The sequence below is a fragment of the Phoxinus phoxinus genome (genome assembly GCF_949152265.1).
Source record: "Phoxinus phoxinus genome assembly, chromosome: 18".
NCBI classification, from domain to species: Eukaryota; Metazoa; Chordata; class Actinopteri; order Cypriniformes; family Leuciscidae; genus Phoxinus; species Phoxinus phoxinus.
In genome coordinates this window covers 4958320-4971062 of record NC_136893.1, presented here as the reverse complement: position 1 = coordinate 4971062, position 12743 = coordinate 4958320, and the positions used below count along the sequence as shown (strand labels likewise).

General features: G+C 37.9%; 2 protein-coding genes across 2 annotated transcripts in view; one reads left to right on the top strand and one right to left on the bottom strand.

The window, feature by feature from the left end:
• Window positions 1-6868: 6868 nt before the first annotated feature.
• Window positions 6869-12124, bottom strand: rnf146 (ring finger protein 146). The gene is made up of 2 exons (XM_079589623.1): window positions 11715-12124; window positions 6869-9988 (listed from the first exon to the last, which is right to left on the bottom strand). The coding sequence occupies exon 2, from the start codon at window positions 9985-9987 to the stop codon at window positions 8881-8883; it is 1107 nt and encodes a 368-aa protein (XP_079445749.1). The 5' UTR covers window position 9988; window positions 11715-12124; the 3' UTR covers window positions 6869-8880.
• The window catches only part of cdh24a (cadherin 24, type 2a), an 81080-nt gene continuing 80181 nt past the window's right edge, over window positions 11845-12743 (top strand). The window contains exon 1 of the mRNA XM_079589622.1: window positions 11845-12073. The gene's annotated coding sequence lies outside the window, so the exon portion shown is untranslated. The remainder of the gene's footprint in view (window positions 12074-12743) is intronic.

The following is a 12743-nucleotide window of genomic DNA, read 5'->3' as shown; positions in this document are numbered from 1 at the left end:
CTGCAGACAGGTTCAAAGAGGTTGCTAATGGCTCGGTTATATCCAGAGAACTGTCTTCACAACAGATATAGCTCAGTCCTGTGTACAATATACCTGACAGTCAGTCCTGATGGCCTGTGCTGACAACTGGATTATTGGAAAGACATGCTCTTATAGGTTTAGACCAGAGATGGGCAACTTTGGTCCTGGAGGGTCACTGACCCAATCTTAAACAACTGTTAAATAATTGCATAAAATTCAGTCCTTTTGTAATAAATATGGGATTGTATTATATTTATATATAGGCCTATATATGTATATAGTACACACACGTACACGTACACGCACGTACACACACACACACACACACACACACAGTATATGAAACTCGAAAAATTACAATATCGTGCAAAAGTTTATTTATTTCAGTAATTCAACTTAAAAGGTGAACCTAATATTATATAGACTCATTGCAAAGTGGGATATTACAACTTGTAATATACAAGCCTTTATTTGTTATAATTTTGATGATTATGGCTTACAGCTTATGAAAACCACAATATTGTAATTTTGAATTTGGGGTTTTTATAAGCTGTAAGCCATAATCATCAAAATTATAACAAATAAAGGCTTGTAATATCTCACTTTGCAATGAGTCTATATAATATTAGGTTCACCTTTTAAGTTGAATTACTGAAATAAATAAACTTTTGCACGATATTGTAATTTTTCGAGTTTCATATATGTGTGTGTGTGTCAGTGTGTGTGTGTGTGTGTGTATAGACACACATACACACGGATATACATTAATAGGCATACTATACTGTATATCTAAATACAATATTATGTACACACACATATATTATATAAACACAAAATGTTGTTAGATGTCATTAATCAATTTGATAGCAAAAACATATTAATGCATATATAAAGGCCTTGCAACAAAAGGTGATAGTTACAAAGGTCTTTTACTCATGAGCACTACACATCACAGGGATGGAAGTATGAAGACAGAAGACTACAGTTCTATTGAGCGTAAAAGCCGTCATGACTCGTTTGCTCGGCGCCCGAGACAGTGAAGAATAGAGCAGCTCAAGAGGGCGAGAAAAATCACACTCTCGTCAGTCTGATCCGTGGGAATGTGAACTCCACCAACAGCTGCTGCCAGAGAGAAGATTATCACCTGATCTCTATACTGTCCCTCAGACCAGCGCAGTATCAGCAACCAGAGCCTCCTTACAGCAGCACACTGACTCATTCACACTTTTGCTTAAAAAAAAGGGTGTTATACTTTTAGATAGTTTCCAAAGCTTTAGCGGTTAGTGTACCTTAAAAAGAGATGTTGGATACGATTCGAAAAGATTAAATGGTCCTGGAAAAAATAGCCACATCGGAGCTCCTCGTGGTAAAAAATTAGCATATTGGAAATTAATTTCATCTAGAGAAAACTTTTGGTACTGTGGACAAAAAACAAAAACAAAAATATCAAAAATCCCCAGGCAATTTATCATCCTCAATGTCTTGACTTCATGCTGACCGAGTTTCGTGGTGTTTGGATTAATTCTCTAGGAGGAGTAACTCGCGTTTTTAAACTACCCTAAATAGCCGACTTCCTGTTGGGCTGGCGTACAAAGTAAAAGCATGAAGGATATATGAACCGATGAGATCTATAAGTATATCGATTTTCATATTATTACATGCAAGCGTGTTTGATTTATGGACCAAGTTTTCGGACCCTGTTCCAGGGGGCGCTGTCGAGCCCCCCTGCCACGCCCGGGTCCCAACTTCAGCCCGGCCCTAATGGCCGCGGGTTCTGACCCATGTGCAAAGTTTCAAGAGTTTTTGAGCACGTTAAGAGACCCAAAAGTGCCCGAATAGTCGTAAGAAAAATAATAATAATAATAATAATCCGAAGGAAAACAATAGGGCCTTCGCCTTTTCAAGGCTTGGGCCCTAAAAAAAACTCACTGAAAGCTATTTATTTGAAATATCAAGCTCAAATTTGATAATTGAGTACCATAAAATCCCCTAAAATAAAACACACATGAATTTATCAAATAATTTAAAAAATAATAATTTTTGACCGTGAAGAAGAGCACCAGAGGGACAGATATATATATACAGATGATAGATAAATATGATAGATAGAATTAGTAATGGTTTTAATTATTGGCACACTTGGTAAATATGATCCAATAAGTTTGTGAAAATAAATCTGGATTGCTTATACTTCCATTAGTATCCATTAGGGGCGACAGTGGCTCAGTGGTTCATGTAGATTGTCTACAAACCGGAAGGTTGGTGGTTCAATCCCCGGTTCCACCTGACCAAGTGTCGAGGTGTCCTTGAGCAAGACACCTAACCCCAGCTGCTCCCGACGAGCTGGATCGCCTTGCATGGCTGACACCGCCGTCGGTGTATGAATGAGTGAGTGAATGGGTGAATGTGAGGCAATATTGTAAAGCGCTTTGGTGGCCATTGGGTCTGTGAAAGCGCTATATAAATGCAGTCCATTTACCATTTACCATTTACCATTTAAAATCTAAACATACACGTTCTCTAATACACATTGGCCACAATTATTGGTACCCCTGGAAATTCTTATGAGTTCAATATCTCATATCTTCATATGTAAATTTTTAGCACACCAGGTGACTAGGAACATTAAATTGTCCAGCCATGACTTCTTGTTTCAAAGGATTCATGGCTGGACCTAAAGTTCCTATATTGGGTAAAATCAATGAATAGTTCTGATGTGAAATAAGAAAATAGCTTAAATAGCACCATTAGGGCAATAATTAAGAAGTTCCTATCAATAGAAAATGTTGTGAATCTACATGGAAGAGGATGTGTGTCTATATCGTCCGATTGCACGGCAAAGAGGAAAGTTTGAATGGCCAAAGACTCTCCAGGGATCTCAGACGGAGAATTGCAGAAAATAGATGTGTTGGGGTCAGAAAGTGTCTCATACATTTCTTACTTCTCATATCAAAAACAAACTCCAGCATATTCAGTTGTCAGACAGGAACTTCAAGCTATGGTCAGATGGGAAAAAAAAGAGAGAAAGAGAGCTTTTTGGCAGCAAACCCACCAGAAGGATTAATCTTATTTTTCAGCTGGAGGTCTTGAACATATCTTGTGCAGATACTGTACATGGCATCATGGATTTTATCAAAAAACAACAGATAAAAAAACAAACAAAAAAAAACTGGACAGCCTCTGCTAGAAATCTTATAATCGGTCGTGGTTGGATCTTCCATCAGGACAATGATCCAAAACAAACATCACAATCAACACAAAAAATGGGTCACTGATCACAAAATTAAGCTTCTGCCATGACCATCCCAGTCCCCAGAACTGAACCCTATAGAAAACTGAAGAGGAGAATGTATCAACATGGACTTGTGTGGTTGTCAAATTAACAGATTCAATAAACTGACAAAATGTAGAAGAAGGGGTCTACAAATCGAGTTTATGCCCCAAAAGCCTATAATCGAACTATTTATGCTCTTTCCCTGACAAAAATACATTGGCGGTTTAAGCACAATCATGTAAAATGACTCACGCTTACATGTGCAACAAAAGCTGATAATGATAACTATTAAAAATCAGCTTGTTATAAATCACAAGAAATCACATGACTGTTTTTCAGAAATCAGCCCGACACAACAATATTGACTCCAATATCTGTTTGTCCAAACAATAGCAGTCAGGAGAACTGTTGGGGAAACCTGTTTGAATACAATGATTATTATTATATTTAGTGACGCTAGTGGCACATAAATTGCACTCTTAAGGTGATTATATCACCCAGTGAAAGAACTTCAGGCACCTAAACACCACTGAGTAAGATGTGGTTTACAGTGGGGATACAGCCATTCAAATCAACATATATTTAAACTAGCATACAGGCAGCCTTATTCCCAGTATATCTTGCCTTTAAAATCGTTGACTGGTTAAAAAGCCGACTGTGATCTGATCCCAGGGAATGACCCACGCATACTTGCCGGCGCCGTGACTGGAGCACAGCAGAAAATGAGCTGAGATGTCATCAGCGGAGTGAGGTGTCGTATGAAAGTTATTAATGATTGCAGACATTACAGAATGAGATCATCTCAGATGCAGTGCCAACATGTTGGGCACATAGCGTCAGCCAGAGACACGACATTGTCCTTAAATACACACTCACATGCACAATAAAAACATGTTCGATTCCCAGAGAAAGCATGTCCTGGAATATCAAGTTGCCAAGTTTGGTTGAAGCTAGGAAGGTGAACAGCGACTACACAAACATTCCCATTGCTATTCCAGGAGTGAGATGCTACTGCAGATCAGTCAATCCATCCCCCCCATAGTGGAGGGATGGAGATGCAATGACGGATGTCTGTCTGGCGGACAAGAGGAAGGGTGTGACATTAAGGTCAACGCAGACTGAGTTTAACGAGTTTACTGGAGTGCCACAGGGGTCTGTCCTGGGAGACGCTCAGTTTCACGAACCTCGGACTCCACACTGTCTGAAGACGAGCATAAAACACGCACTATGACACTGATGACTATATCTGTCACTATCGCACTCATCCTTATACTGTACAGACAGTCATGCACACACAAATAGCATCAGTTACACAAATTCAAACTAGTTTGTTTAAAGACTTTGTTGGGGTTTTTTTTAGTCCATGTCTGTTAGATTTGAGGATAATCTATTGTGTATGGTAGTGTGCATTTAAAGAACACATGAAATCGATTGACACTGAAAACAAGACAGACGCATTTCTATTTTAAATGCATTTAAGAGGACCCCGAAGCAAACAAATGTGGTTTAAAAGCTTCACTTTACATTTTACTAGATGCACACTTAGCCCTGGTTTCACAGACAGGGCTTAGAATAAACCAGGATTAGGCCTTCGTTCAATCCGGACATTTAAGTAGATTTTATAAATGTGCCGGGAAAAAAAATTATTACTTGTGTTCACCTTAAAAAAAAAAAAAAAAAAAAAAAAAACCTGCTTTCAGTTAAAACACCTCAAACATGCATTTTTGTCTAGGACTATAGGCTCAAGCTTTGTCTGTGAAACCGAGCAATAATGTTTGGGATAATAGTATATAACAAAGAAATTGTAACTTAAGTTGCACTCAGAGTTATCTAAACTTTGCTGAGTTGGGGAAATCAGCCTAAAACTTGTGATCTGCTGTACACAGAAACCCATGTAAGATAAAAGTCAAAGGCTGCATCCGAAATCTCATAATTTCCTACTATATAGCTGGCGAAAAACAGTATGTGACAAAAGTAGTATGTCCGAATTCACAGTACTCATAAAAGTGTAGGGAAAATGTACCTGGATGACCTACTACTTCTGGTGAGATTCTGTGTGCATATGACGGACACTTTACTATCCCATGAGGCCACGGGAGAGGATTTTGCAATGGCAGTGAGGCCCCGGTTACACGTACATGGTAATTTTATTACACAAGACATTTCCCTTTTTTGTGCCCTTCGTTTACACGCAAACGGAGAATTCTCCACTGAAAACTATTCTTTCTAACTCCGGCCATTGGATATTTTGGAAAACTACGTTTGCATGTAAACTGAGAAAAACTGAGTTCTGTGACGGGATATTTTTGGGATTCTGATTGGCTAACGTGGGATTGAGCTTCTCGTTACACTGCCACCTACAGGCTTGTCATGCTCTTGACGGCATATACACGGGTATACACGGGTTTGTGTAAACGAACACTTTTCTGAAAACTGACAGGTGTGCACGATGTTATTTTTGAAAACGGAGTGGGGTGAAATGTCTGTTAATGAAAATAGCCAGCCTGAAGCGACGTAACTGACGCTGGTAGTTCACATGATAATGACAACATGGCAAATTTAGTACATCCAGATTACATTCATACTACATACTTTTTTTTTAGCGGTTGTTATGTAATTTGTATTAAAAATACGTATAATTAAGAATGTGCGATTTCAGACGCAGCCAAAGTGGGCATAACTGAAGGTTAATATTAATAATAATAATAATTGCAAACATTAAATTCAAGCCAGATGACTTTATGAAAGGTTCTTCTAAAAGCCCTTTTTTTTTGCTGGAAACTTATTTTACGCATACATAAGAGTACATGGAAGTTTATGGCCATTTATTATTATTCCAATACTGTATCTTAATATGCAAGTCTTACATCTTATAAGATACAGCATTGGAATAATAACAAAACTTGAGTTAAGTCTTTGTTTCCATCTTACCCAGGATGTTGATCGCCTCATGGTAGTTCCTGTATCATCTGCATATTGCACAGAAAACTGAGAAGAGCTTTCTCAAAAATCTCAACCGCAATCAGCCAGCTTTACACAATTTTTAGAAGTCCGGGTGCACAAGATTTAAATCTGTTCTGCTGCAAAAAAATAAGACATTAAGAAGTCAACGAGGACTTTTCAGGAAGATCTACGAAGAACTTTAAGGCCTGGTTTCACAGACAGGGCTTAGATTAAGCCAGGATTAAGCCTTAGTTTAAGCCTTAGTTTAATCAGGGTTTGTAAGTGGCTTTTGCAAACATGCATTAGAAAAATAAAACATTACTGGTGTGCATCTCAAGACAAAACTATTTAGGATTATTTTAAACTTTGTCTGTGAAACCGGGGGTAAGACTTTTAATAAGGCCTCTAGTTTAAACCTTATTATCAAAAACAGGCTCCGAAGATGAGATACATTTGTAAATCTGTTCTTTCAACTGTCCATTGTAATGAATTTTGAAGTCTTGAAGAGTAGAAATTTTGTATTGGTGGCTAATTCTGATTTCAACATGTTTGGATTAAAAATACAGAATAATGAACTTTCTTTAGAGTAAAGTAAACCTTATATTGAGAAATACATCAGGACAGTTTCGGGACAGTTAACAGACAACACTTTATTTCGCAGATAAATCTTGTAACAAAACAACACATTTAAAACAGAAATACATCAAAAAGAAGTTATTCTCGATTTTAGTTTTCATTTCGTTTTTGCTGACAACAAAGAACCTGAACAAATGGGGGATGAGAATTAGCAGGGTTGAAAAATAACGGATTAAAATTTCAAAAAACTTCAAATCGGACACCAATGCTGGAAAACCACTCGCTCACTCAGTCCGAGGACTACTTTACAACTACAACTTATGACATCTGATAAAACTCGCCTTTCCCAGAGTTCAAAGCGCCCTAGTCCAGGGCTCCATCATCACTCACATCAGCAACACATGCAAATCCATGAAACAGATAAAGCACACAAGATGAGACAAGAATAAAGACGAGTTGCGTAAAAATAAAAGCAAATGCACACACACACGCAGTTAAAGATTTTTAAACCTCACATTATGAAACACTAGAAGTAGTAAATGTAAGGTGACTGAAGGTTTTCTAATGACTAGAGCTTAAAGAGGAATCCTTGGCAAAACTACAATAAATTCTCATTAGTTTCTGCATTTGAAATTATGCTGGTATTGCATCTAATGCTTGTCATTTCACCAAAAAATAATAACACTTTAGCAGATTTAGAAGGATCTGTACCAGGTGGTTTCCATGAAAATGCTGATAGCAAAATAAATAATTTGATATACAGCATAACTGTCATATTCAAAACCGTAAAGATCCAACCTGTATCCAACCAAAAGATACAATTATTTATTTTTTCATTGCTAACAGTGCAAGAAGTTCCAGTTAATTTCTGATGGGTAAAACTGATATGGCATTTTTTTTATATATATATAAAAATAATAATAACTTCATTACACCACAGAACATTGATTTATTACTGTACGACTCTATAACCACTGGGTAATGGTGTTGATCCATGCTAAATGTAATGAAATCTCGTGATTAGAAAATGGGTGAATCTCACAAAACTCGTTAAAGGGATAGTTCACTTTAAAATTTAAATTCTGTCGTCATATACTCCCCCTTAAGTTGTTTCAAACCTGTATTAATTTATTTTTTCTGCTGAACACAAAGAAAGATATTTTGAAGAATGTCAGTAACCAAACAGTAGTCTGTACCTATTGACTTCCATAGTATTTTTTCCTACTATGAAAGTCAATGGGTACAGACTACTGTTTGGTTACTGACATTCTTCAAAATATCTTTCTTTGTGTTCAGCAGAAGAAATAAATTAATACAGGTTTGAAACAACTTGAGGGTGAGTATATGACGACAGAATTTAAATTTTAAAGTGAACTATCCCTTTAAGAACATAATCAGGTCATATTTCACCCCAAAATTTAAAATAAGAAATAAATAAATAAATTGTTTTATACATAAAGATGAAATGAATGCTGTGTTTAGGATCACTCACATATGTTTGCACTGTGAAATTATGCACAATTAAAGCACAGAAATTATGCACAAATAAAGCACATTTTCATCTGAAATTCTCATTACTGTAATGCATAATGAGAATGTAGGTTCAAATGTACTGTTCTGAAAATGCAAAAATCTTAATGATTAGCTTAAAATAGCCTTGTGCAAAATATAATTCCGCACTTTTTTCTTTTCTTTTCATTTTAGGGTGAAAAGTGGTTTTACCATCACACAGTTTTTTTGTGACTAGTGTTTTTTTGTTAAATGAATGAAAAAGAAATGGTTGGACCGATTCATAAGAATTGTAAGCATGGTAAAAAGCAAGTATTATTGTAGTTTTGCCTGTAATTTCCATGAAAGAGTACAGCCCTGGTACAGTCCTCTAAAAGACTGATAGAGAAAGACAAGCACTATTCTTACACCCAAACCATCCCCCCCCCACCCCACCCTTATCCAAGACCAAGTCTCTGCGTTTTGAGTAATTTGTTCATTTTTTTGCGTTTCAGAGATTGGTTAGAAATACCCAGCGGTTGTGGTAGTTGGGTAGGAGTTCAGTAGTTGTGCTGAGGTCAGACCTTCGTAACAGTGCACTGACCGTCGGGACACCCAGACCGATCGCCGCTACTCGCAGGCCCGCCACCAGGGGGCGGTCTGTCCAACTGCTGCAGTCTATGCCTGCTACCCTGAGAGCCCTCCGTGTGCTCGTCTTCACTTTCCTCCCCAGCCTGCTCATCTTCATCCTCACTCGTGCCGGACTCGGACTCGTACCCCGAGGCGTCCGGAGCGGCCGAATCCTCTTCATTCTCTGCGTCTTCCTCTTCAAGCTCGGCGGGGTTCACATTGAGTTGGCCGAGAGCGTGCACGAGCTGAATGTCGCTTGAGGAAGCGGGGCTGGTCAGGTGACCTCCTAAGACGGTCGGAGGCCTTACGGGAGCCGGAGCAAAGACTCCTTGAGGACGTCCTCCGCTGATCCCAGTGTCCGCTCCATCCGCAGAGCTCTCTCGCTCCGCTGTGGCTCCATCCACACTCGCGTTTAAATCCGCGGCGGCGGGCACTGCAACGGGAACCGTTCCCGCGGTTACATTAGGATCCGGATCGAGTCTTAGCCCGGCTACGCCTTTTTTAGGGATGTCCATCACATCCCTCTTCATCCTCCGCCTACGCCCGTGTTCGTTTCTCCTGTACTGCACCATGTTCTCCAGATCGGCCACGTAGAGGAATCCGGCGATTAGCATCTCGGCGCTCTTTTTGCCCTTGTTGAAAGCATCCTCTAGCTCTCGGCTAGTCCTCTCGTCATACTGCCACCATCCGTTACGCCCCTCGTAGTACCACGCGTGCCCCCCGGTCCCCGCGCCGCGCCCACCCGTCGCCGAAGCCTTCAGCTCATCGGGCGAGAGCAAAGTGGGACGCTCAAGGAAATCCTCAGGCACTTCTTGTCTGCAAAGCGCGCAGCGTTTGCTGTGCCACGAAGCTCCTTTCACGCAGAGGAAGCAGAAAACGTGGCGGCAGGGCAGGCGTACGGGGTGGACGCAGCTCTGAAGGCAGATTGCGCACTCTGGGACGGGCAGGGAAGGAGACGACGGTGACGGACTTCCCTCAGTCACAGACTCCCCACTCACCTTCTTCCCCGAAGTCAGGGAGTCCATGGAAAGATTAACCTCGCCGCAACTAGCCATACTGTGAAGAAAACAAAAATACAATCAATTCACACGCAGATCAGGGAGAAAAAGATAATGTCAGCGGCACGTACGTAGATGTTACAAACAAGGCACTGTTTACCAAACTATGTTGCCCAAGTCGACAAAAGTCACGAGTAAACAGAGGCTTGCCTGAGTTCTTTGTTCATTGTGGCTCTGTATAATTAAAGCTTTTGCAATTCTACTCTCTCATCTGATAAGTATTACTCCACTTATATAAGAAAAAGAGCACCATTCATGTAGTATCTAAAAAACGCATCAAGTGTTAATATCTGGATGCACATGTAAAGTGGAACCAGAAGCACAGCGAATGAGGAACGACTAGACTTTAATGCTTTCTTGAAAACATTTCTACTGACTCTAACATAACCGTTTGGCTTGAATCTTGATAAGACAACCCGTGTATGCTCATAATAGCAACCGGCCCAAATCTGATGCAGAAATGATCTAAATATATCATGACCTAAATCCTTTACAGGCAAACCATTTACGGGACATTTTATGATGCTAACTAGCGGAATATACGAGAATATCTGACATTAATTTTAGGTCAGGTTTATAATCAGGAAACAGCTAGAATGCAAAAGGCACAAACTGATTAAAAAAATAATAAGTAAAAAAATATAATGTTTCTATGCAAACATTTACAATAAATATCAGCTATAAATAATCAGTTTTATGTGTAGGCCATATTTGTTAACAAAAGTTACAATAACATGTCAACTAGGCTGACTAGATGTTTAAAACTATTATTAATAATGGTAATAATAATAATATCAAAATTCAATATAAATATTGAAAATTTTTACTTTATAAAAAAAGTATTTTTTTTTAAATATTGATATTAAATTTTGATATTATTATTACCATTATTAATAATAGTTTTAAACATCTAGTCAGCCTAGTTGACATGTTATTGTAACTTTTGTTAATAAGCATATACATGTAACTAATTCTTTACGGCTGACATTTATTTAAATGTTTGCTTATAAATAATTATAAGTAATTATTTCACTAATATATTAGTAAATGAGCCATAAAGAATTAGTTACATGTATATGCTTATTAACAAAAGTTACAATAAACTGTCAGCAAGGCTGACTCGTTTAAAAGAACACAAAACATTAAAAATAATAGCAAAAAATTATGTATGCTAATAACAAAAAAAATAGCATACAGAATATTAAATGAAGCTAAAAAATGTAAGATAGACTGAAAATTGTATATTTATAAAACAATATTAATATAGAAATGTATATTCTAATAAAAAAAATCAACTGGGTTAAATTGCGTTTGACTGTGATCATTGTGTTTTTAAATTGCATCACAGGCCCAAATCCCTCAACAACTCAAACACGAAACAGAAATCGGTCCATTTATACATTTAGCTGTCATATTAACAAATGATCTCACTACACACACTTAATGGAAGATTTCTGAGGCTTTGATAGTGCAGATGTTGAGATCAGATCATTGATGGATCAGATTGAGGCCTGTACACAAGACAACACCCCTGACCAAAACACAGCAACAACAGCCTTATTTCACATCAAACCACAATACCTGAACACTTCACAATGATCAAATTATAAGCTACAAACGTTGTAAAATGACAAATCTTCATCGTCGGTTGGGTTGCTTGAATATGTGTTTCGATTTTTGCCGATTTTGCTGCGTGTTGTCTTAATGTCTTTCAGATTACTCACCTGACAAAATATCCGCAATTCCGCCTCTTTCTTTCAGCGACGACTAGATTTGGCTCATCTGCTAGCCACCGGATGACCGATCATTGTTCGTTAATTGTCGTAAATTGATCGGTAACGCTAGAATTCGCTCGACGCAGATGAACACAATAATGTTTTCACGGCTCCTCTGTGATAACAAGAGCGCTGATGAGTGTTCGTGCGCATCCGCTCTGCGCACAACTTGCGCAGAACCTCCAAAAATACGACACGAAATACACTGCTCGTGTTTTAGTAGTGTTTAAATCATAGGTTTAAATCGCTGAGAAAGACTACATGACCGCGAACGGATCCATATCATCCTGAGAGACCCAACATAGAAGGTTTTGACACTTACTTAGGCATTTTTACATAATTATAGTATTTGGTGTAACAATAACCCGAGAAAGTATAGGCTATTTATATATGAATTGACACAAATCCATGTTTATTTGTTAAAAATGTGTTTTTATTTAGAACCTGTTCCTTTACATGGTTAAATAGCTAAGACCTTTCTCTGCAGAAACGTATAACTCTAATTGATATAGTGTGTATTTAAAAAAAAAAGTTTTTTAAAACGTGTTTTGTCCCGACTCTCAAGAATCAGTGATATATATATATATATATATATATATATATATATATATATATATATATATATATATATATATATATATATATATATATATATAAAAAACATTTCAAACAAAAAGCATGGCCTACAAGAAAGTATTATAGTAGCCTACTTCCATAATTCATCAACCCAAGAGTTACAAATTGGCCATTTGTATAATATTTTACTTTATCTAACAATAGTTTTATTAGTTTTGCAGGTTAGTAGGCTATATTGTTGACAGACGAAATTGGGGCCTGCCATTGCCAGCTTATTGCATGCATTTTGGACATGCACAACATACACCATGGTATAGTTTGGAGCACCATTTTAATACTATGGCATCTACATTTATAGGGTAACCATATATTATTACCATCTAATTCTGTACCATGGTAGCC

Coding starts and splice junctions, on each gene's coding strand:
- rnf146 (XM_079589623.1), bottom strand. CDS start 9,987: ATGGCTAGTTGCGGCGAGGTTAATCTTTCCATGGACTCCCTGACTTCG.